The 22,361-nt window shown below is 49.3% G+C and overlaps 1 protein-coding gene and 1 long non-coding RNA gene across 3 annotated transcripts in view; one reads left to right on the top strand and one right to left on the bottom strand.

Annotated features, from left to right (window-relative positions):
• Nucleotides 1–2,826, top strand: part of LOC131914803 (uncharacterized) — a 5,889-nt gene extending 3,063 nt beyond the window's left edge. Inside the window, exon 2 of the long non-coding RNA XR_009380190.1 lies at nucleotides 2,162–2,826. This is a non-coding gene — a long non-coding RNA (uncharacterized LOC131914803). The remainder of the gene's footprint in view (nucleotides 1–2,161) is intronic.
• Ecsit (ECSIT signaling integrator) overlaps nucleotides 1–10,412 on the bottom strand; it is a 12,606-nt gene extending 2,194 nt beyond the window's left edge. Inside the window, exons 1-4 of one of the 2 annotated variants that reach the window (XM_059267494.1) lie at nucleotides 10,338–10,412; nucleotides 3,340–3,459; nucleotides 2,140–2,557; nucleotides 804–1,027 (exon numbers count right to left, since the gene is read on the bottom strand). In XM_059267494.1, the coding sequence (XP_059123477.1) occupies nucleotides 804–1,027; nucleotides 2,140–2,557; nucleotides 3,340–3,435 (738 nt within the window). In that variant the 5' untranslated portion in view covers nucleotides 3,436–3,459; nucleotides 10,338–10,412. Of the gene's footprint in view, nucleotides 1–803; nucleotides 1,028–2,139; nucleotides 2,558–3,339; nucleotides 3,460–10,329 lie in introns of both variants that reach the window. The other variant, XM_059267493.1, reaches the window with a different exon arrangement.
• Between the last annotated feature and the right edge of the window lie 11,949 nt (nucleotides 10,413–22,361).

A 22,361-nucleotide genomic window follows, 5' to 3' on the forward strand; every position in this document is an offset into this window, starting at 1 on the left:
GTAAGGAACAGCAGGGGTGCAAGGTTGTGACTCCCCAGCATCTACAGGGGAGCCAGAGAAAGCAAAGGGAAAGAAGAGGCCAGCAAATTCTGAACAGTTGTGCCAGATCCCCTACATGTTCCTCTTTTTTTGTAGCCAGTTTGGTCAGAGGTGCCAACACTGAGCCCATCGTGAAGGGGCCTTGGAGCCATCCAACTTACGTTCAGCCTGCAGTGACCTCACCCAAGTCACTGCACCTTTGTAGCTCAGTTTACTCATGTGCAAAAGTGACAGTAACCGTTCTTCAGATGGCACCAAGACCTTGGAACCTGGCTGGGACTTGGCTCAGTTGGGGAGTGCTTGCCTAGCATACTGCAAAGACAAGTTTCTTTTTTTGTCACAATAATAGGAATGGAACCTCAAGGCAGGTGCCCTACCCACAAGCCACAAGCCCTGCCCTCACTAGGGGATGAGGCAGAGGCTCTTTTGTGTAGCCCTGGCTGACATAGAACTCACAATGTAGCCCAGGCTGGCCTTGAATTCAGAACGATCCACCTGCCTCTACTTCCCAAGTGCTGGGATTAAAGGTGTGTGTCATTACACCTAGCATCTCTTTCTTTATAAAGTACCCAGCCTCCAGTACTTTGTTAGAGAAACAAGAGGGGACTAATACACCCCGCACAGGATATTTTGTAATGGTTAAACAGACTAAGACAGGTCCAACTGTGGTAGTGCAGAAGGGCTTGAGCATTGTCAGAACACCAGGTGAGTGAAGGAGAGCCCAGCCAGGGTTGGCAGCTGCAGGACCCAACAAGAATGCATACCTGGTAGACAGTGACCTTGGCACTGAGGTCAGGCTCAATGTGTCGCAGGCCTAGCTTGGCCAGGTCCAAAGGGTCCTGGGGCAGATCTCGGGGCACAGGGTAGGGGTTGATATTCTTGAATCGAGTGAGCCACAGCTTCATCCGCAGGAACTTGAGCATGGGGTAACTTTTGCGTCCAAAAATCTGAGTCAGCAGGAACTCTGTCTCTGCGTTGGGCATGACTCCTGTGCTGAGCAGAACCAGGTAGAGCCTCAGAGAGGCAAGGCACGGTTAGACAGAAGAGTGAAGTCAGGAGAGACAGCAGGAAGGAGAAGAGAATTAAAGGGAATTCGTTTTTCATAATTTTTTTTCTTATTTTGAGACAGGATCTAACTATCTGTGTAGCCCTGGCTGGCCTGGATCTGTATGTAGAATAGAGATCTGCCTATCTCTGCCTTCCAGAGCTGGGATTAAAGGTGTGCACCACCACACCCAGCCCATCAGTGTTTGTTTTGTTTGAGCAGGGGCTGGGGCTGGGGTGTAGCCAGTAGAGTGGTGACCTGGCATACACAGCTCCAGGTTTGAGCACGCCATATAAAAGAGCACAGTGGCACATGCCTATAATTGTACTCAGAACATGAGGCAAAAATCAGGAGTACAGCAAATTCAAGGTCAGCCTGGGCTACATGAGACCATGTAAAATATATGTGTTGGGGAAAGAGGGCTGGAGAAAGAAATAGCAGTTAGGATCATGGACTGCATCACCTTTAACTCCAGTTCCAGGGTATCCAACACTGTCTTCAGACTTTGGGCATGTGCACTCACACACTCACTGATACACAGCATACATATGATTAAAAATAAATCTTAGGGAAAAAAACCACAAAAAATAAAAAGCAAAGCAGCTGGGCATGATGGCACATGCCCCTAGTCCTAGCACTCAGTTTGAGGCCAGCCTGGTCTACAAAGAGAGTTCCAAGACAGCCAGGGCTGTTAAACAGAAACCCTGTCTCGAAAAACAAACAAACAAACAAACAAACAAACAAACAAAAAACCCAGACAAACAAAACCAAAACCAAAAGAAAAGTCAAAGCAAAACTTATGTAGTGGAGGACAAGCTTGAATGCCTACGTTCACCGCCTCCCCCCACGACCCCCAAGAGCTGGGATGACAGGCATGCACCTGAGGTTGTAGTTTACTGGGGATCAGCCTTGGAGCTTCCCAGTAAGTCCCCCTCCAACTCCGCTACAGCCCTAGGCCCAGTAATTCTAAGAAGAGCCTGGGAGAGGTAGAGAGGAGGGAGAGACTGAGAAAGAAGGGGAGTGGAGGAGTGCTGGGGCTGGGCCCATGCCCTCACCGTGCCGCTCCATCTGCTCTAGGACGGCAATCCCACACTCCTGCTGCCGTGGATAGTGGACGAAGATGCGTTGGATAACATTGCGGGGCCGGAAGACCTCCTTGGGGAAGACATCCAGCAGCAAGTTGTACACTGACAGGTCCCGCTCCACTCCGAACTCTGGCATCTTGCGCAACGCTAGGTAGATGAAGTCCACATGGCCACGCTTACGCACGCTGTGCTCCCCAAAGCTGCGTACTGCACGTAAGAAGCTTGCCTTGTCCTGCTCCCCATATGCCGACTGCTTGAACAGTTCTTCATGGCCAGATGGGAACTTGCTGGGCTTCCTCTGGGGCTCGGGAGGTTGAGGAACCAACCACGTGTCATCCTTGTGCGTTACTGGGCTGCAGTGGAGGCCTCGGGGGGCCTGGAGGGACACCTGGGAGGGTATGGAGGGACACTTTAGCTTTTCTGGCAGAGGTGCCCGGGATATCATGGAGGGCCTCTGAAGAGCTTTGATACTGTGGCTGCTAACTCTAGCTTAGGTACCATGACAAAGTACAGTGCCACATGGTGGCACACACCTGAAATTCCAACCCCCAGGAGGCTGTGGCAGGAGAATTGAGATCTCAAGGCTTGCTTGAACCACATATCATATTCTAAGGCCATTTGGTATTCCATATGGCGCTCTCTCTCTCTCTCTCTCTCTCTCTCTCTCTCTGGCTCTCTCTCTCTCTCTCTCTCTCTCTCTCTGGCTCTCTCTCTCTCTCTCTCTGGCTCTCTCTCTCTCTCTCTCTCCAAAAAATACACCCTCTGTTGTGGTTTGAATGACTTCTGGATTATGAATCCCTTAGGATTTGGAGCCTTGCTGGAGAAAGTGTGTCCCTGGAGGTAGCTTTGAGGATTTATAGCTTCAACCAATTTTCAGTTCACTCTCTGCTTCCTATGTGTGCTTGAGATGTGACCTCAGCAACCTGCTCAGGCCACCGGCTGCCAGGCCTCCCGTCATTATGGACTCACCCTCTGGGACGTAGGCCCAAATACCTTGAAGTTGCTTTTGGCCACTGTACTTCAGGACAGCAACGCAGAATAACTAATGCAGGGGTCGTCACCAGACAGGCAGGCCAAGGACCCCCAGGGCTCCCGTGGCCTGATCCGGAGAGGGCGAGATTAAAGCCCAGGCCTTCCCCCTCCACTCATGACTGCCTAGCCTCTGGTTACCTGAGCAAAGGGAGCTCCTGAGAGGGCAGTCCTGCAGATGCCTCCCCAGCCCCTAGAGAGGCCTCGAGCCAGCAGGCTGGCCTGGACCCAGCTCATGCCTCTGCAGATTCAGCCACCAGCCTAGTCAAGAGAAGTTGAGACAGCATTAGCCTGGCCACACACCTCTAAGACAGGGCATCAGTGTGATAGAGCACAGTTCAGTCTGAAGAGCCTAGTCTATCAAGCCCAAGTGTTTATTTTTGTTTGATTTTGTTGTTTTTGAGATAAGAGTATCATGTAGCCCAGGCTTGCTTCAGATTTACTATGTAGCCAAGGATGGCCTTAAACTCCTCCTCCACTTTCCAAGTGCTGAGACTACAGGTATGAGCCACTGAGCCTGATAATTTTTTAACTTATATTTATTGTGTGTGTGTGTGTGTGTGTCTCATGCGTACACTGTACGTGCTCTTGTGTAGAGGTTAGGGGATAGCATGGAGATTTGGTTCTCTCTCCCACCATGTGGTCTTAGGGTTGAACTCAGGTTTCCAGGCTTGGTAAGTACCTTTATACAATGAGTCATCTCACTGGCTCATACCTGGCAGTTTTTCTTTTTCCTTTATTTATTTATTTCAATTTATTTATTTATTTATTCCGAGACAGGGTTTCTCTGTATAGACCAGGCTGGCCTCGAACTCATGGGGATCCACCTGCTTCTGCCTTACAAGTGCTGGGAATAAAGGTGTGTGCCACCCCCACCCTACACTCCCCTTCATTATTTTTCTAAAGATTTGTCTATTTATTTTGTGTGTATCTGTACAAAGGTGTAGAGGCCACATTACTTTTGTGGAGGCCAGAGGACAACTTTTCAGTAGTCTCCTACTGTGTGGATGCCAAGAATCTGACGTTTTAAAAATTTTAATTACTTTTATTTTTAATTTATGTGTATGGGTGTTTTGCCTGCATGTATGTCTATATACTACATGTATGCCTAGTGCCTGTGGAGGCCAGAAGAGGGTGCTGGATCCCTGGAATTGGAGTTTGAGATGGTTGTGAGCTACCATGTGAGTGCTGGGAATCAAACACTGGAAAAGCTCTTAATGGCTGAGCTATTTCTCACTCTCCAGGCCCCCATCCCCTTTTTGAGACAGGGTCTTACTAGGTAGCCCTGGCTAGCCACGTTGCTCTCCAGACTAGGCTGGCCTCAAACCTCACAGAGCTCCCTCATCTCCGCCTCTCAAGGACTGGAATTAACAGCATGCAGCACCACCGTTTTTCAGTCTTTCACTAAACTGGGAGCTCACCAGGTCAGCTAGAGCTCACCAGGGCCGACCAGTGAGCCCAAGGAACCCTCTTTCTCTGCCTCCTCCACCTTTAAAAGGAAATGCAAACAGGCTTGAGCACAACAGGTAAGAGAGGGGGCTCAGAAGAAAGTCGGGTCCATCCGACCTTCTCAAACCACCTTATTTGTGCATTCCTGAGTGTGTGTACAGATGTGCCCCGACATCAGCACAGGGGACAACTTGCAGAATTCAGGGTTCTCCCTATACCATGTGGGTCCTGGGGATTGAACTCGGGTCCTCAGGCTTAGGAGCAAGCATCTTTACCTACTGAGCCATCTCAGTGACCCCCCCCCCCTTTGGTTTTCTGGCACAGGGTTTCACTGTGTAGCCCTGGCTGTCCTTGAACTCCCTCTGTGTACCATGCTGGCCTTGAGCTCACAGGCCTGCCTTTGCCTCCTGAGTGCTGGGCTTAAAAGGCTAGCTGCCTGGCATCTTTTTTTTTTAGCTTAAAAACAAAACAATTTTTTTGGATATGTATGGATATTTTGCCTTTATGTATGTATGTGCATCGCATTAGTGCCTGGTGCCTGCAGAAGTCAGAGAGGGCTTTGGATCCTCTGGAACTGGAGTTACAGATGGTTGTGAGCTACCATGTGGTGCCGGGGATTGAGCTCCGGCTTGGAGCTTAGACTTGGCAGCAAGCACTTTTCCCCAGTGAGCCATCCCACCAGCCCCATCTCTTTCTCACCCCGCGTCCTTGAGACAGAACTCAGGTGGTCAGGCTGAGGCAAGTACTTTATCAACAGAGCTGTCTCCATGGCTACTACTGGAAGCTCTGGTACAACACTGAGACGTGGCCAGCCTGCACACCCTTGTCTGGATCCTGAACTCTGGCAAAAGAATCTAGTCTCTCACTGGGCGTGGTGGCACGTGTCTTTAATCCCAGCACTCAGGAGGCAGAGGCAGGCGGGTCTCGGAGTTCAAGGCCAGCTGTGGAGGGCACAGCTTACAGACAGCACTAGAGAAGGAAGAAACTGACACCTGTTTTCCATCCAGAAGGCCCTGAGTGGAAAGCCAGCCGCCGTGGAACCCCCCAATCCTGAGCATTGTCTCTCAGTCAACAGAGCCCATCCTCCTGAAGGAGGTGCCGTGTACTTTGCGAAAGAGTTTGCAATTATGCTTATTCCTCCCTGGCCCCAGACTCCTAAGTTCTGTTTCTTAGTCAAAAGAACCCATCCTTCTGCTTATTACAAACCATTCCTCCCTAGGCCCTTGTCCTGAGCCCTGCTCTCAGTCAACAGAACCCATTTTTGTGGGAAAGGTCACAGGGGCTTTGCTGTAGAGATGCACTTTGCAAGGGAGTTTCTTTCTGTGTAGTTATGCCTAAAGCTTTGTTGTGATAATTGTCACATGACATGCTAACTTTCCCCCAAAGTTTTACTGTGTTTAAATGTACAAGCAATGAACCACTTGGCATTAGACTCCAGAAGTTTGGACCCAGCACCAGCTAGGTTGTGCTGACCTAAGTTTCATTCTCAACCTCATCCAAATCATCCTGCTGTGACACTTTCAGGAGCCCCCACAGCCAGCCTGTTCTACACAGTGAGACCCTGTCTCAAACAAATAAAAAAAGTAGGAGTGCTGGGTTTTATCAAAGATTTTTCTGCATCGTCAGAAATAATCATGTAATTTGGGGGTTTTGTTCTATTAGTATATTACATTATTTTTCAGATACTAAACTATCCTTGCATTTTGGAGATAAATTCTCTTAGCCATGATATAGCATCCTTTTTGTATGTTTGCAAACCCACTGCAAGAGAACTTCACAGCTGCATTCAGGAGGCAGTGGTTTGCAGTGTTCTTAGTGCACTGTGGGGTCTGGTGTCAGAGTATCCAGGCCTCAGAGAACATATTAGGAAGAGTTTAGGTCATCCTTGCCACCACTGAACCTGGATACATAGCAAGTATGAAGCCAGCCTGGGCTACATGAGAACCTGCCTCAAAAAACAGGGAAAGAAAACCAAAAACCCAGAAAACTGTAACAAAACAAAAACTACCTTGGGAGCTAACAAGGTGGTCCAGCAGGTAAAGACTGTTGCTGCCAGGTCTGAGAGCTGGAGTTCCATCCCTGGAATCCAGGAGGAGGAAAGAACTGACTTCCACCAGTTGTCCTCTGACCTCCACTGGCACACACATTTATGCACACACACACACACACACACACACACACACACACACACGCAAACTTGGTCTAGTTGAGCCAGGGTCTAGTTGAGCCAGGCATGGTAATGTTCTTTTTTTTTTTTTTTTTTTTTTTTTTTGGTTTTTCGAGACAGGGTTTCTCTGTGTAGCTTTGCGCCTTTCCTGGGACTCACTTGGTAGCCCAGGCTGGCCTCGAACTCACAGAGATCCGCCTGGCTCTGCCTCCCGAGTGCTGGGATTAAAGGCGTGCGCCACCACCGCCCGGCGTTAATGCTCTTTTAATCCCTAGCATTCAGGAGGCAGAAGCAGGCAGATCTCAGTGAGTTCCAGGCCAACTAGGGCTACATAGTGAGAACTTACTTAAGAAAATAACAACCCTTTCTCTAGTATCTCCTGTTGGTACCCAAGATCTCCCTCCAGCTTCCTGCTCTTTTATCACTAAAGCTACACCTAAGCCATGTCTACACACTGACTCCTTCCTCACCAACTTGATGACTGCCCTAGTCACGTCAGTAACACCAGTCCAAACTGGTGTGTTCAACACCTTGAAGAAGCCACCAATGACTTCAAGGTGTCAACTCGCTCAATTTCTCCTAAGTAGGGTGTTGACTTGCTTGATTTTTCCTAAGTAGCAGATAGTGAAGTCCCCTTCCCCACAGCCCTTTATTAACATCCTTGGTTTTCTTCCTGGCATCCAGGCCTGTTTCTCAGCCAATCCACGAGATACCTCTCAATGTTTGCAGTGTCTGCAAAGCTGAAGGTGCACACAGATGCTCTGGGAGCACAAAACGTGCAGATTCAGTCTTAGCAGTTGAAATGTGTCTGCACATCTGACAAACTTCTGGGTGAGAGCTGCAGCCAGTGGTCTGAGGAAATGTAACTGGACTAGACTTGGGCAGTGATTCCCTGGTACAGATCTGGCCTATTCCAGTGAGCTGCTGGGGGCATGGCTCAGTGGTAAGTACCTGTCTAGACTTCCCCAGTGAGAGGCTGGGGTGTGGTTCAGAGGTAGAGCCCCTGCCTAGAACCCCCCAGTGAGGGGCTGGGGTGTGGCTCAGTGGTAGAGCACCTGCCTAGAATCCCCCAGTGAGGGGCTGGGGTGTGGTTCAGAGGTAGAGGCCCCTGCCTAGAATCCCCCAGTAAGGGGCTGGGGTGTGGCTCAGTGGTAGAGCCCCTGCCTAGAACCCCCCAGTGAGGGGTGGGGTGTGGCTCAGCGGTAGGATACTTGCTTGGCATACAGTTAGATAAGAAGAATCGAAACCTTTGCTTTGCAGATTGTGTTCCAGGACCTGTAAAGTGTTGATTCTAACTCAGACCTACTTTGTGAGACTCTGCATCGTAACAGCCACAGGTGGCCCCTACATGTAGTAGAGTAGTGACTACTTACACTCATGGTTCCCTAAAGTCTTCACCTCCACATATAAATACAACATTTGGTACAAACCAGCCATCTCAAACTCCATTCATGGGACACCAACTGACAATACCTTTGCGTAGTGTGCTTCTCTGGAGGTTAACCAGGGGCACCACCCTTCCTAGTTATTCAAGCCACAAAGTAGGAGTCATTTAGAGTCCGCCATGTCTCCATTCAGTCTGTCAAATAGTCCTGGAGACTGTTCCCAAGTCTACCCCCTTTACCACACCAGTCCACGCTCTGCTTTCCTGCATACCTGTCCACTCTCTCCTGGCCTGCAGGTTACTTCCCTCCATTGCAAAAGAGAGCTTTAACTCTGTAAAGATGGCTCTGCTGATAAAATGCTCTCCCTGAAAGTATGGGGAGCTGAGTTGGACCCCCAGCGCCCACATAAAAAGCCAGGTGAGGTGACACACACTTGCCATCCCAACACTGGGAAGGCAGAAACAGGCAGGTCCCTGAGCTCGCTGGCCAGCCTAATCAGTGAGCTACAGCTCCCAGTGAAAGACCTTGTCTCAAAGCACAAGGTGGACAGCTACTGAGGAGCAACATCCAAGGTTGACATTTGTCTTCCTGTACACATGTGCATACGTGTACATGCACTAACATACATCCACGCACCCACACATGAACACACAAAAGTGCTGGGTGTGGTGGCACATGCCTGTAATCCCAGCACTTGGGAGACACAGGCAGGCAGATCTCTGAGTTTGAGGCCAGCCTGATCTACACAGACAGGGCAAGTTCCAGACCAGCCAGGGCTGTGTAGTGGGACTCTGCCTAATAAATTAATTAATTAATTAATTAATAAAAACAGACTTGAGGGGCTGGAGAGATGGCTCAGCGGTTAAGAGCACTGACTGTTCTTCCAGAGGTCCTGAGTTCAATTCCCAGCAACCACATGGTGGCTCACAACCATCTGTAATGAGATATGGCGCCCTCTTCTGACAGGCAGAACACTGTATACATAATAAATAAATAAAGGAATGAATGAATAAATAAATAAATAAATCTTAAAAACAAAAACAAAACCAAAAAACAACAGACTTGAGACAAGCATTCTGGCTGTAAAGTCAGCACTGTGGAGTCTGAGGCAGGAGGGTTGCGTCCAGTATCAGACCAGCTGGTCGTAGTTAGTGAGGTCCATGGCAGTCTTGAGCTACAGTAAGGTCCTGTCTAAAATATACATAAATAAGAGCCGGGAGAGATGATTCAGCTGAGAAGGTACTTGCCGCTGAAACAATGCAAGCCAAAAGACCTGAGTTCAATCCCCGGAACCGGCATAAAATGTATGGCTCAAACTCCATATCTGTTCTCTGACCTCCACCATGCACCATGGCAAACCGCCCCCATAACTAAAATAAAAACTTCACAGTAAATAAAGATCAGAATGGGGTCTATCCTGAACTCACCCTATCCCTTCCAGCCACATTGTTTTTGAAACAAGACAAGTTTATTGGTTCCACGGGGTTTGAACTTGTTTTACACTCTGCCTACTGCTTACTGTCTTGGTGCATGCCTGTAATCAGAAGGCTGAAGCAGGAAGATCAAGAGTTCGAGGCCAGCTTGGGATACATGAAGTCTAGTTTCAGGGGAAAATACACTGCTTGCAACAATCACTATTTGAAATCACGAGATGCCCTGTTCCGTTTGTGATTTGTTCAATAATTGGCTGTTTTAGATAATAATTTTTTTAAAAAAGTCTGTTTTTCTCATTGCTATGTCTCCATCAGTGGGACAGTGGCTGGTACATGGTAAGTGCCCAACACCGACCCACTGAGTGTGGACAAGCAGATAAATCTGAACAGCGAGGAAGCGTGGATGTACGTGTGTATGCGGGCTGCCACGGCTCCAGGTCTCGGAGAGACGGAAGCCGCAGCTTCCAATGCCTGTCTCACCGCCGACGTGCTGCGTGGCCCGAGCCGGCTGGCGCCCCTGCGAAACCGGACATCTGAAGCGGGAGGCGCCGGGCAACCTCTCCTCGCCTGTCCCCAAGCCTGCACCCCAAAGGTCACCCTGAGGCCGAGTAGAAGGCCGTCCTCCCAGCTCTACCCGGCCTGGAAGTGGACGCCCCGAACCCCACACCGTCCCATCGTCCTCCCACGAGCGACCCACCTACTCACGCGGCCTGCCGCGGAACCCAGCCGGCTCGGTGGCACCGCTGGGTGCCGTCATGCTGGGTCAAAGAGCTTCCGGTTTCGGGCCGAAGGCGACAGCAAATCAGAAAGGCCTGTGACGATAGGTCCCGCCCTCAAGAAGAGACTCGCCAATAGGAAGGAGGGAGGACACCGATCGCGCCTCGGGGGAGCAGGCCCTGTCCCCCACCAACTGCCCGAGCCTGGAGGCCTTGGGTCCCTGCGGCGGCGGAGGCCCCGGACCTGGGGGCCACGGAGTCCAATTTTCTCACCTGAGGTGTGATGGTAAATTGTTGTTACGGACAAAATATTGTTACGGACCTGAAGCACCACGTGTTCCGACAGACCTTGAGCTCACTTCCGCTTCCCAAGTGCTGGGATTAACGGCATGTGCCATTATGCCTGGCCACTAGATTATTTTTAGGACAAGGTCTTATGTAGCCCGGGTTAGCCTCAAACTGGATATGTAGCCAAGAAATGGAAGAAGGAAGGAAGGGAAAGGAAATGAGCAAGCCCAGCATATGCCTGCCATCCCAGAGGTGGAGGCAGGAGAATCAGCAGTTCACAGTCATCCTTGGCGTGGCAGAGACTGGGCTATGTAAGACCCTGTCTCCATAAAAAAGGGCAGAAACTTAATCCGAGTATGGAGTTTTGAGGTGATACCTTCGAGAGGTGATGAGAACTGCAGCTTGGCCCACCTATCCGTTTCCAGTCCAGCTAGGGCTACAGAATGAGACAGCCTGTGTCAAACTGTGTGTGTCGGGAGGGCCCAGAGGACGTGTCCACATTGCCTGTCTCCTGTCATGTGATGCTGTGCACTTAGCGGGCACTCTGCCAGCAACACGGCGTCAGCCAGTGTGGGGCCTCTGAACCTCCAGAACTGTCCACTAAGCTGAATGAACCCTTCTTTATAACGCTATCCACTCTCAGGCATTTCATCACAGTAGCATAAATCAGCAATACACCCAGCCAGGGCAGAGGTAGACCTGGGGCCTTGAGTTCTCGGTGCCCACCCCTTAGTGCCTAGTTTTGTTTCTGTGACCCTTGGGACTATGGTTTCTGCCTTAGTTACTTACTGCATAAGTAGGTGGGCTCTGGCTGGATGAGACCAGGGGTCAGCTTCAGTCACTCCTACTTTGTCTTTGCCCTCGATGGTTAAGTTTTTAAAAGATTTATTATGCTTGACTATACTCACTATGTAGACCAGGCTGGCCTTGAACTCACTGAGATCCACCTACCTCCAGAGTGCTCTAACTAAAGGCCTGTGCCACCATGCCCAGCTAGTTTTGTTATTTTTATTTATGTGCGTGTGCATGTGTCTTGAGTGTGGGTATGTGCACTTGTGTGCAGTGCCCACAATGGCCAGAAGAGGGCATCAGATCTGAAACTGGAGTTACAGGTGGGTGTGAACTGCCTGCCACATGGGTTCTGGGAACTAAACTTGCTTTTGCTGTCACTGAAGACACATGCTACATGTAAATGCAGACAAAACACTCATACACATAAAATTTTAAGCCGGGTGGTGGTGGCACACGCCTTTAATCCCAGCACTCGGGAGGCAGAGCCAGGCGGATCTCCGTGAGTTTGAGGCCAGCCTGGGCTACAGAGTGAGATCCAGGACAGGCTCCAAACTACACAGAGAAACCCTGTCTCGAAAACAAACAAACAATTTTAAAATGAGTAAAGGCTTTAAAAAGAAAAAGTAACACGGGCTTTAGATGTAGTTCAGTGGTAGAGTGCTTACTTAGCAAACACAAGTCCCTCAGTTCTTACTACCACCATTAAAAAAAAAGTCCTGGGGCTGGAGAGATGGCTCAGCAGTCCAGAGCACTGGCTGCTCTTCCAGAGGTCCTGAGTTCAATTCCCAGCAACCGCATGGTGGCTCACAACCATTTGTAATGAGATCTGGCGCCCTCTTCTGTATACATAATAAATACATCTTTAAAAAAAAGTCCCAGATCACTGATGTGGTGATGTGGCTCACGTATTGTCATTTGCAACCGAGCCACCCCCCTCCACACCCCAAGACCTGAGTCTCATTCCTAGAGCCCAAACAGTGGAAGGGGATAACAGCCTCCCACATGTGTGTCCTGGCTTGTGCTTGGGTGCACACACACAAGTAAATAAATGTAATAAAAAAAAATTTAAGAACAAACAAAAAGGGCCAGGGAATGAGCCCCGAGCAGTTGATTTAAACAAGTGTTTTCACTGGGCACCTGTATCCCCTGTGTCGATTGTATGTGGTGTAGTATATCTGAGTGTCTCTCTTTATCATGCAGTCCTTGGATTAACGCTAGAAAAATAGTGGAGAGTGTTGGCAGACATCCTGGCAGCCAGAGGACCACGGGTCACATCACAAGCCATGAGTCATAGTGACATCACATGCCCTGGGTATGACGCACACAGAAGGCACACCGTCACCTCTCTGGTATCCTTCCCAAAAAGCTTCAGTTGGATCAGGGCCAAATTATGAGACCATCTAAATTGAAAGTCACTGCTGAGGAGTTGGCACAGGGGTCAGGCTCACAAATGACTGAAGGACAGCAGCTCCCGGAGACTCTAAAGAGGTGTGGAACTAATGCAAGGATCTTGGCTCCTGAACTAGACAAAGGACATGAGCAAACAACCCCCGAACTCTGAAGCAGTCCTCATGAAGCCTGTAGCTCAGCAGGTAGAGAAGCTTTTCTGAGCTGGGCATGGTGGTACACACCTGTAATCCCCAGAGTTAGGATGCTGAGGCAGGAGGTTTGTGAGTTTGAGGCCAGCCTGGACTACATAATGAGATCCTCAACCAACTAACTAAACAAATAAACCAAAAAGTTTATTTATTTTTATAATGGTCAACATTAGGAGCAGGAGAGACGCTCAGCAGTTAACCCTTGCTGCTGTTGCAGGACCTCAGTTCAGTTCCCAGGACCCATGGGGTAGCTCACAGCCACTGGAGTTAGACCACCAGCTCCGGGGGGTCCAACACCCCTGGACACCTGCAGGCACACACACACACACTCATGTGCACATACAAATACAACTTAAAAAATGTTAACAAAAGCAGCTGGGAATAAGTTCATATGAGAACTCTATAACTTGTCTCTGAAAATGACCATTTTTGGAGGCCAGTCTGGTCTACAGAGCAAGTCTTGGGACAGCTAGTGCTACACAGAGAAATCCTGTCTCAACAAACAAACAAAACAAAAAAAATTTACCATTTTGTATGTGTGTGTGGCACATGTGTGGGTGTGTGCCTGTGCATCAAGGTGCCTGTGCCCTGTATGTGCGTGGGAGGCCAGAGGAGGGACTCTGGTGTCTTCCTCGCTGCTCTCCCTGGTATTCCCTTAACATGGAGTCTCTCACTGAACCTGGCTACTGTTGTAGGTAGGCTGGCCTGATCAGGCAGCTCCCAGGACGCTCCTGTCTCTGCCCCTATCCCATGCTGGAGATACGGGCACAGGCAGACATGCCTAGGTTGTTCTGTTTGTTTTGTTGTTGTTTTGAGACAGGGTTTTTTTTTTTTTGTTATTATGTAGCCTTCATTGTCCTGGAACTCAATGTATAGACCAGACTGGCCTGGAACTCACAGAGATCTACCTGTCTCTGCCTCCCAAGTGCTGGGATTCAAGACGTGTGCCACATGCCCAGCTGCCATACTTAGTTTTAACATGGGTTCTGGGGAGTCAAGTTCAGCTCCTCATCCTACTAAGCCAGCTGAGAAGGTAAAAGCACTTGCCACCAAGCCTGATGACCCAAGTTCCATTCCTAGGACCCCGTGATGGAAGGAGAGAAACAGATTTCTGAAAGTTGACTTCTGACCTCCCCACATATTAGCAGTCATGTGTGCACACACATAAACAAACAAACAAACGTTTAAAAAAAATTAAAACAGACCCAGGGAGAACTATCTGTGTGCCCATCCCAGCAGGCAGTCAAGGTGCAGAAAGGTGTCTGGAACCAGGTATGGCGCTGACGTGCAGTGCCGTCACTCAGAAGCCTAAAGCAGAAGGATCAAAACCCAAGCTCATCCTTAGCTACACACTGAGTTCTTCTTAAAAAATATCTGGGGGTTGGAGATTTAGCTCAGTGGTAGAGCACTTGCCTAGCAAGCGCAAGGCCCTGGGTTCAGTCCTCAGCTCTGAAAAAAAAAATCTGAGCTTGTTTATTTCTTTGGGTGAGGTCCCTCGTGCCTTGGTGTGCATGTGGAGGTCAGAGGACACTGCACATGTCAGTCCTCTCCTGTGGGTTCTCAGACTTTTACCACTGAGTTCCCAAGAACCCTTTATCACTGAGCCATCTCAATGTCCCCCCTCCTCCCATATTGAGTTCTTGATTAGCTTAGGCTACCTGAAACCTGTATTTAAAAAAAAAAAAAAATCATGCCAGGCAGCGGTGGCACATGCCTTTAACCCCAGCACTCGGGAGGCCGAGCCAGGTGGATCTCTGTGAGTTCAAGGCCAGCCTGGTCTACAGAGTGAGTTCCAGGACAGGCACCAAAACTACACAGAGAAACCCTGTCTTGAAAAAACAAACCAACAAACACCCCCCCTCCAAAAAAAAAAAAGGAAAAAAATTTCAAACCATGGGAGCTGGAGAGATGGCTCAGCAGTTAAGAGCACTGACTGCTCTTCCAGAGGTCCTGAGTTCAATTCCCAGCACCACATGGTGGCTCACAACCATCTGTAACGTGATCTGGTGCCCTCTTCTGGCGGGCAGGGATACATGCAAGTAGAGTACTCATATACATAAAATACATTAAAAAAGTCAAACCAGAATAAAACCAACCTGTGTAGGGCTCTGCAGTCCAGAAGCACTGGTGTACACCTGTCTTAGTGTTCTGTTGCTGGGAAGATACACCACGCCCAAGTCAACTTATAAAGGAAAGTGGGGACTCCTAGTTTCAGAGGGTGAGTCCACGACCATCATTGCTGCCAGCCGCAGGAAAACGTATGGGAATCCAGCTACTATCACAAAAGCTACTACTTGGAAAAGTCAAGGACTTCTCCAAAGGTGGCTTAAGAAGTCTTGGTGATATTTTAGCTTATATATATATTAGCTGGTTCCTAAAATGATTTTCTTGCGTGCTTCCAAGAACTCCTAACAGTGTATTTATCTAAATGCCTATCAAGCATCCAAGGCCCTACGAAACACCTGTCTCCTAGGTCAGGTGGATATTTCTTGTGCAATTTGGGTGAGACCCTCCTTTCTTATACAACCTTACTAACAGACCCCTAACTTCTTACTTAACCACTTCTCAGAATGTAGACTGAGCACATAGACCCCCTTCATATACTAACGGTCATTAGCACCCAGGTGACCTCCTCTTTTACCACTCCCATTTTCAGGTCATAAAAGAAAGCCTGGTGGTCACTGCCGGAGGAAAATTCTTACCTACCTTTATGACTCCATAGAATTCAAGCCTGGTAATCTTGCTCGACCAGAGGATTGCTATTGCTTGGGTTTATAACTGGACTCCTAAGAGACTTGGGTAGAACTTAAGAGACAAGAACAGAGAGAGATAAGGAGGATTTTGACCAGAGAGAACGTGTGGCCGAGATGCAAGATGAGGAAGAGCCAGATGGGGAAGTACTAGCTGGGTAAGAACAAGGTGAAAAGGACCTAGATGAGGCAGAATTAAGATGAGAGAATTAAGACAGAACTTAGAGGGAGCAGTAGATAAATATATAGAGAAATCAGGCAAGAAAGGAGCTAGGCACGAGAACAGAACTGAAGCTGTGTAAATAGAATGTCATCCCAGAAGAATTAAAGTGAATGGACTAAAGAGCTCGGTGTGCTGAGATTCTATTTTCCCGAAAACAGTCCTCACTGTTCATAGTTTCTCTCCTGAGCCCCTGAAATGTATAATATTAAGGCTGGTCCCTCCAATATCATACAAGACATCACGGCAGGGAGCGCGGCAGGCAGGCTGGCACGGTGCTGAGAGCCGACCTCTGAGAGGTGGAGTGGGAGGAACACAGTCTTGGTCTAACAATGGACTTTTGAAACCCCAAAGCCCACCTGCAGTGACACTCCTCCTCCAACAAGGCCACACCTCCAATCATTCCTAAACAGTCCACCAACTGGGGACAAGCTCTCAAACACATGAGCCTATGGGGGCCATTCTCATTCACACCACCACAGCTCCCAAGAGAGCAAGAGTTTGGCATCTGGCTGCAGCTGAGTGCTCCGTGTTCCCAGCTGATGGATCCACAGGGTGGCATGACCACAGCAGTAAACGTCCCTGCACAAGGTGTCACTCTTCACACCTTCCCTGGGCACGACCGAGAAAGAAGACAGCCTGGGGCTGAAGCTGAGGAGTTTTATCCTGAGAGCTCTGAAAACTGCTCACTCCCATCAACAGCGCCATCGCCTCCTCCGTGTTGTTCGTTGTCAGAACCTCACTTTGTCAGTCTGATAGTCATGGGTGTGATAGCTTGGCTGCACAGAGAGTTCAAAACCAGCCCGAGCTACATGAGATCCTATCTAAAAAAAAAAAAAAAAAAAATTAAATGCCAGCAAGCAGTTCTGATGATCTGTGTGTGATCCCCTCCCTAGACCTCATAACAGGAGAGAACTGACTCCCACAAGTTGTTCCCTGACTCATTGTATGTTGTATAAAATAATTGTAATTAAAAATTAAAATACAGGCGGGTGTGCAATCCCAGCCCTCAAGAGATAAATGCAGGAGGATCAGAAGTTCAAGGTTATCCTCAGTTACATAGAAAGTTGAAGGCCAGCCTGGGCTATAGGAGACTATCTCAGAAATTAAAATGAAACTAAATACAAATAAACTTTCTCTGCTCTTTTAGACAGGGTCTCACAGTAGCCCTACCTGGCCTGTAACTCACCATGGAGACCAAACTGGTCTTGAACTCACAGAGATCCACCTGCCTCTGCCTCTTAAACAGGTACTTGCTTTCTCCCAATAATTTCCTGGAAAACCTCACTGCTGCCCATGAGACTAACAAATGTAGGATGTTCTAAAAAAAAAGGGCAGCCTGAGGTCCTGACTCAGTCCCTTTGGGTGTTCCTCCAGGGGCTCTTCTAGGGAGGAGCGACATGGGAACACACAAGGCACTCTCACTGTTAGATCCTGAAGGCACTGGAGAGCTGCACCCTTACGTCAAAAGGGGGTGAGTGTGAGACCCAGATCTTCCACTTTTCCTGCATTTAGGCATGCAACCTACGACCTTACATGCACTCTACAAGTACCCACCACTGAGATGCAGCCCTGGTCAGTCTTCCTTATTTATGTTTTTTTTTTTTTTTTTTTTTTTTTGAGACAGAGTTTGACGTAGTCTGTCTGTGCTGGCTTGGAGCACTGAACTACTGATCCTCCTGACTCCTCTTCCCAAGAGCTGGATGGGGTTTTAGGCCTTGGAGAGGGCACCTCGCTTGTTCAGAGCTGGGGATGGAACCCAAAACCCCATGCTGACTTAGCAAGCCCTCTGTGACCAGCACAGAACCTGACATAAATCTGTTGAAGAGATGGAATGGGACCTCCTGCATGCTAGCACACTCCACCTCTAAGCTGCTCTACCCACCTGCTTCCTGGAGAGAAAGCCCGGACAACCGGGGTCTGCAAGAGAGGGACCGCCAAGAGCAAGCGGTGTAGTGCAGGTGGTCAGTCACTCACCGCAACACACAGGGACCCAAATGTGTTGGAATGTGTGGGCAAGTGTTTTGTTTTAGGGTGTCCCTTAAAGCTTAGGGAAGACACTGGTTTTTCTTTCCCGTCTTTCTCTTTTATTTACTATTTATTTATTTTTGTTGTTTTACTTGTTGTTGTTTTTTTGTTTTTGTTTTGTTTTTCCGAGACAGGGTCTCTCGGTGTAGCCCTGGCTGTCCTGGAACTCGCTCTGTAGATCAAGCTGGCCTTGAACTCAAAGATCCACCTGCCTCAGCCTCCAGAGTGCTGGAATTAAAGGCGTGCGCTACCACTGCCCGGCATATTTAAATTTAAGAAAAAAAAATTTTTTTTTTTGAGACAGGTTCTCATGTAGCCCAGGCTAGCCTGGAACTCACTGTGTAGCCCATGCTGACCTTGAACTCCTGATGCTCCTGCCTCCACCTCCTGAGTGCTGGCACCACAGCTGTATATCAGCAAAGTCTGCTCGTTGAAAGATCCCATGCTTCTCCTAGGAATGGGGAACTGAGGCGCAGTGCGGGCCAGTGCTTGGATGGTCAGGGACAGGGATGGGACCAGCGATGAGCGATGATCAGGACGACAAGGCAGGCCCACAGAGCACCGCCCCCGGGGCACCCGGGCTCCCCACCCGCCGCCTCCTCCCTCCGCCGCCTCCGCCGCCGCCGTGCCAGCGCTCTGACTTCAGAGCCCGCGGGGATTCTATAAATGGCCAAGCCGCGGCGGACCGGGAGCCCCGGCAGTGAGTCAGCGCTGACGTCAGCCCCCACCCCCGCCCGGTGCCCGGGCCGCCAGGGGGCACCAGACCTTGTGCTGTAGAGATCGCTGCCCTCTTGTGGAAGTGGCTTCTGGCTGTGGATTAATTCAAATTCCACTGTTCTGCCTTCAGGGTATATGACCCGGACAACTGACTGCGCTTCTCTGTTCATCCTGCAGGACCCTCCTTAGAGGGCTGCTGTGAGGCATGGGTTGCGATCTTATTTGATGTATTTCTTAGCCCACTGGTTCTCTGTCTCTGTCTCTCGCTGTCTCTCCTCCCCTTCCTCTGTCCCTCTCTCCCACCTGCTCAGGGTTTCACTATGTAGCCCTCGCTGGCCTTAAACTCAGAGACCCACCCAACTCTGCCTCCTGCGTGCTGAGATTTAAACTGTGCGCCCCCCATGACCAATCATTTCTCTTTTACTTATTTTTTCTCGTTCTCTCTCTTTTTAATCATGTTTATTATTATTATTTTTTGAGACAAGATCTCTCTCATGTAGCCTCTCAAACTCAGTATGTAAATTCAACATGGCTTTGAACTTCTGATCCTCGAGCCTTCCAATCACGGTGATTAGAGACACACCACTGAGCCCGGACTACCGGCCGGGGATAGAACCCACGCATTTTATTTTGAGACAGGTCCTCATGCACAGGCTGGCAAGTGCTCTACCAACTGAACCACACCCCCAGCACCTCATTTTCTTTTGTCTGTTTTCTTAGACAGGGTCTCAAGTCATGTAGCCCAGGCTAGGTCAGATTCACTATGTAGCTGAGGAGGACCTTGAACTCTTGATCTTCCCTCTTGCATCTCCCAAATGATGCAGGCATGCCTCACTAGGTTGTCAAATGGGAACAATCTGGAACAGCCCCCTCCATCCTCAAGGTCCAGTTGACAACGTCTGTACAATTTCTGTTTGTCGAGGGGAAACTAGGCCTGCTGATGCATGCCTGTGACTCCGGCATCAGGATGCCAGCCTGGGCTACATCACAAAAGCCTGTCTAAAGAAAGGGGAGCATATGCTGGCAACTGGCCCCTCGTAAAAGCTTGGGATGCTGTGAAAGTCACCGTGTCCAGGGCAGGACCCCACCGCAAAGAATTATCCAGCTCCAACCATCATGTGAAGGCTGAGACACTGTCTGAACCTCACAGGATGGGGACAGAGGCTGAGTTTGAATTCTGCTGTGACACTAACAAAACTGTGTGACACATTGGGGGGGGATCCCACACCCCTGCCTGTGCCGCTGTTTCTCCATCTGTAAGGTACCCATAATAACAACCCTACTGTAGGGGGCTGTGAGTATTGAGTGGGTTATACGGCCACAGTTTGGACAGGGCTTGACAGAAAAGCTGTTGGCAGTCAGGTGGGGCAATGCATGCTTGTAATTCCAGCTGCATAGGAGGTGGAGGGAGGCACATTCCAAGTTCAGTTCCCGCCTGGGAATGTAGTGAGACCTTGTCTCAAACAAGCTTTTCCTTTTTCTGCATCTGTGTCTGTGTATGCAGGGCCCTTGAAGGCCAGGCCAGGGCGTCAGATGCCCTGGAGCTGGAGTAAGGGAGGCTGTGGACCACCAGATTTGGGAACTGGAGACTGAATTCAGGTCCTCTGCGAGAACCGTACATGCTCTTAGCACCAAGCCATTGCTCCAGGCCGAGAAGTTTTGGCTGATGGTCTGTTTCACAATATACACGACATGAAAGCAAAAAGGGGACCATTTGGGAAGAGGGAGGAGACCAGATGTAAAGAGCAGGGACAGGGAGGGGAGTGTGGGAGAACTATGATACTGTGCCTGGGCATGGTTGTGAATGACTGTAATTTCAGTGCTGTGGGTAGAGGAAGGAGAATCAGGAGTTCAAGGTCATCCTCCGCTACACTTCAAGTTTGATACTAGCCTGGGCCACATGAGACTCTGTCTCACTCCCCTCCCCAAAACGTTATAATAAACATTTGTATCCATTTAGTGTGTGTGCGTGCGTGCGTGCGTGTGCGTGTGTGTGTGTGTGTGTGTGTGTGTGTGTGTGTGGTTGGTCACATGGAGCCCCCCTTGCATGTGGAGGTCAGAGAACAACTTTCAGATTTCTCCTTCCACTATGGAAGTCCCAGAAATGAAGCTCGGGTTCTCAGGCTTGGTGGCAAGTGCCTTTCCTTGCTAGTCCATCTTATCAGCTCTTCCATCGCTCTCCTGTCCAGCAGTTGGAATCATTTCCAGTCTGCCCTTTCCTCTCACAGTGCTGGCAATTATACTCAAAGTCTTCCACAGGCTGGGTAAGGGATTTGCCACTGAGGTGTGTACTCAGCCCTGTCTCAAAATCAAATTTTATTATTATTATTTGTTGCTATTATTGTTATTTTAAGACAGACCTATGCAGCTTTGGCTGGCCTGGAACTTCCTCTGATCCACCTGCCTCTGTCTCCTGAGATCAAAGGTGTGGACCTCCATGCCCTGCCAGATGTGCCCTTTATACATGAGCAGCAAATTGCAGGTCCTTAAAGTATCCTTAATGCACAGAGATTGCTGTTATCTAAATGTCTCTAACTCTTGACATGATGTAGGTGGAACATCCAACCCCACGGTCCAGATTAGAGCTCTCCTAGATAGGGATGCTTACAGGTGTCCATCCAGAGCAGCCTGAGTTGGATAGAAGACAGACGAGTGCTCATGCCCAAAGACCAGCTAACAGGCCCTGGGGGCTCGGGTGGCCAATGGATGGATAGGGGGGTAGGTCCAGGATCTTTGTTTTTCATTTCAAGGAGCCCAGGCTAGTCTTGAATTCAGTATGCAGCCAAGGATGACCTTGTACTTCTGAAAATCCTATGTCCACCTCCTGGGTGCTGGGATTACACACATGAATTACCAGGCTTGGTTTACGTGGTCTTGGGGATCGAACCCAGGGTTTTGTGCATGCTAGGCAAACACTCTACTAGCAGATCTATGTCCTAGCCTCACCTTTTAACATTTTCCATTACACTCGTGTGTGTGTGTGTGTGTGTGTGTGTGTGTGTGTGTGTGTGTTTGCACACAATAGAGGTCAGAAGATAACTTGTAGGAGTTTGTTCTCTCGTTCCACTATGTGAATCCTGGGGTTCAAACTCTGGTCATCAAATTTGTTGGTAAACATCTTAATTCACGGAACCATCTTGCCAGCGTCCCCCACCCCACCCCTTTTAAACTAACTTGTGTGTGTGAGAGAGAGACAGGGTCTCACTCTATAGCCCAGGCTGTGCTGGAATTCACTATGTAGCCCAGGCTGGCCTCAAACTCTCAGGAGTTCTTTTGCCTCAAGTCCTCAGGTGCTGACATCGCAGGCGTGGGGACATCATACAGCTCAGCTCTCGGTCCTTTGCTGCCCCGAGTCCTCATGAGGGACCAGAGAGGACAGAACAGGGCACCAGGTTCTTAGTGGAAACAAAGCTTTGCTGAGGGTCTCCCTTGTGCCAGGTACTGCACTGGGCACCCTGGGGGTGACATTTTTTTCTGATCTTTATAACACTCTCATGAGGCAAGCTCTATCATTAGCTCTTCTACAGATATGGCAATAGAGACCTAGAGAGAAGGTTATGTGTAGAGGCCCGATGTGTGGAGATCAATCAGATTGTCTTGTTAACTACGGGGTGGGGATG

This window comes from Peromyscus eremicus, chromosome 7, assembly GCF_949786415.1.
Source record: "Peromyscus eremicus chromosome 7, PerEre_H2_v1, whole genome shotgun sequence".
NCBI classification, from domain to species: domain Eukaryota; kingdom Metazoa; phylum Chordata; class Mammalia; order Rodentia; family Cricetidae; genus Peromyscus; species Peromyscus eremicus.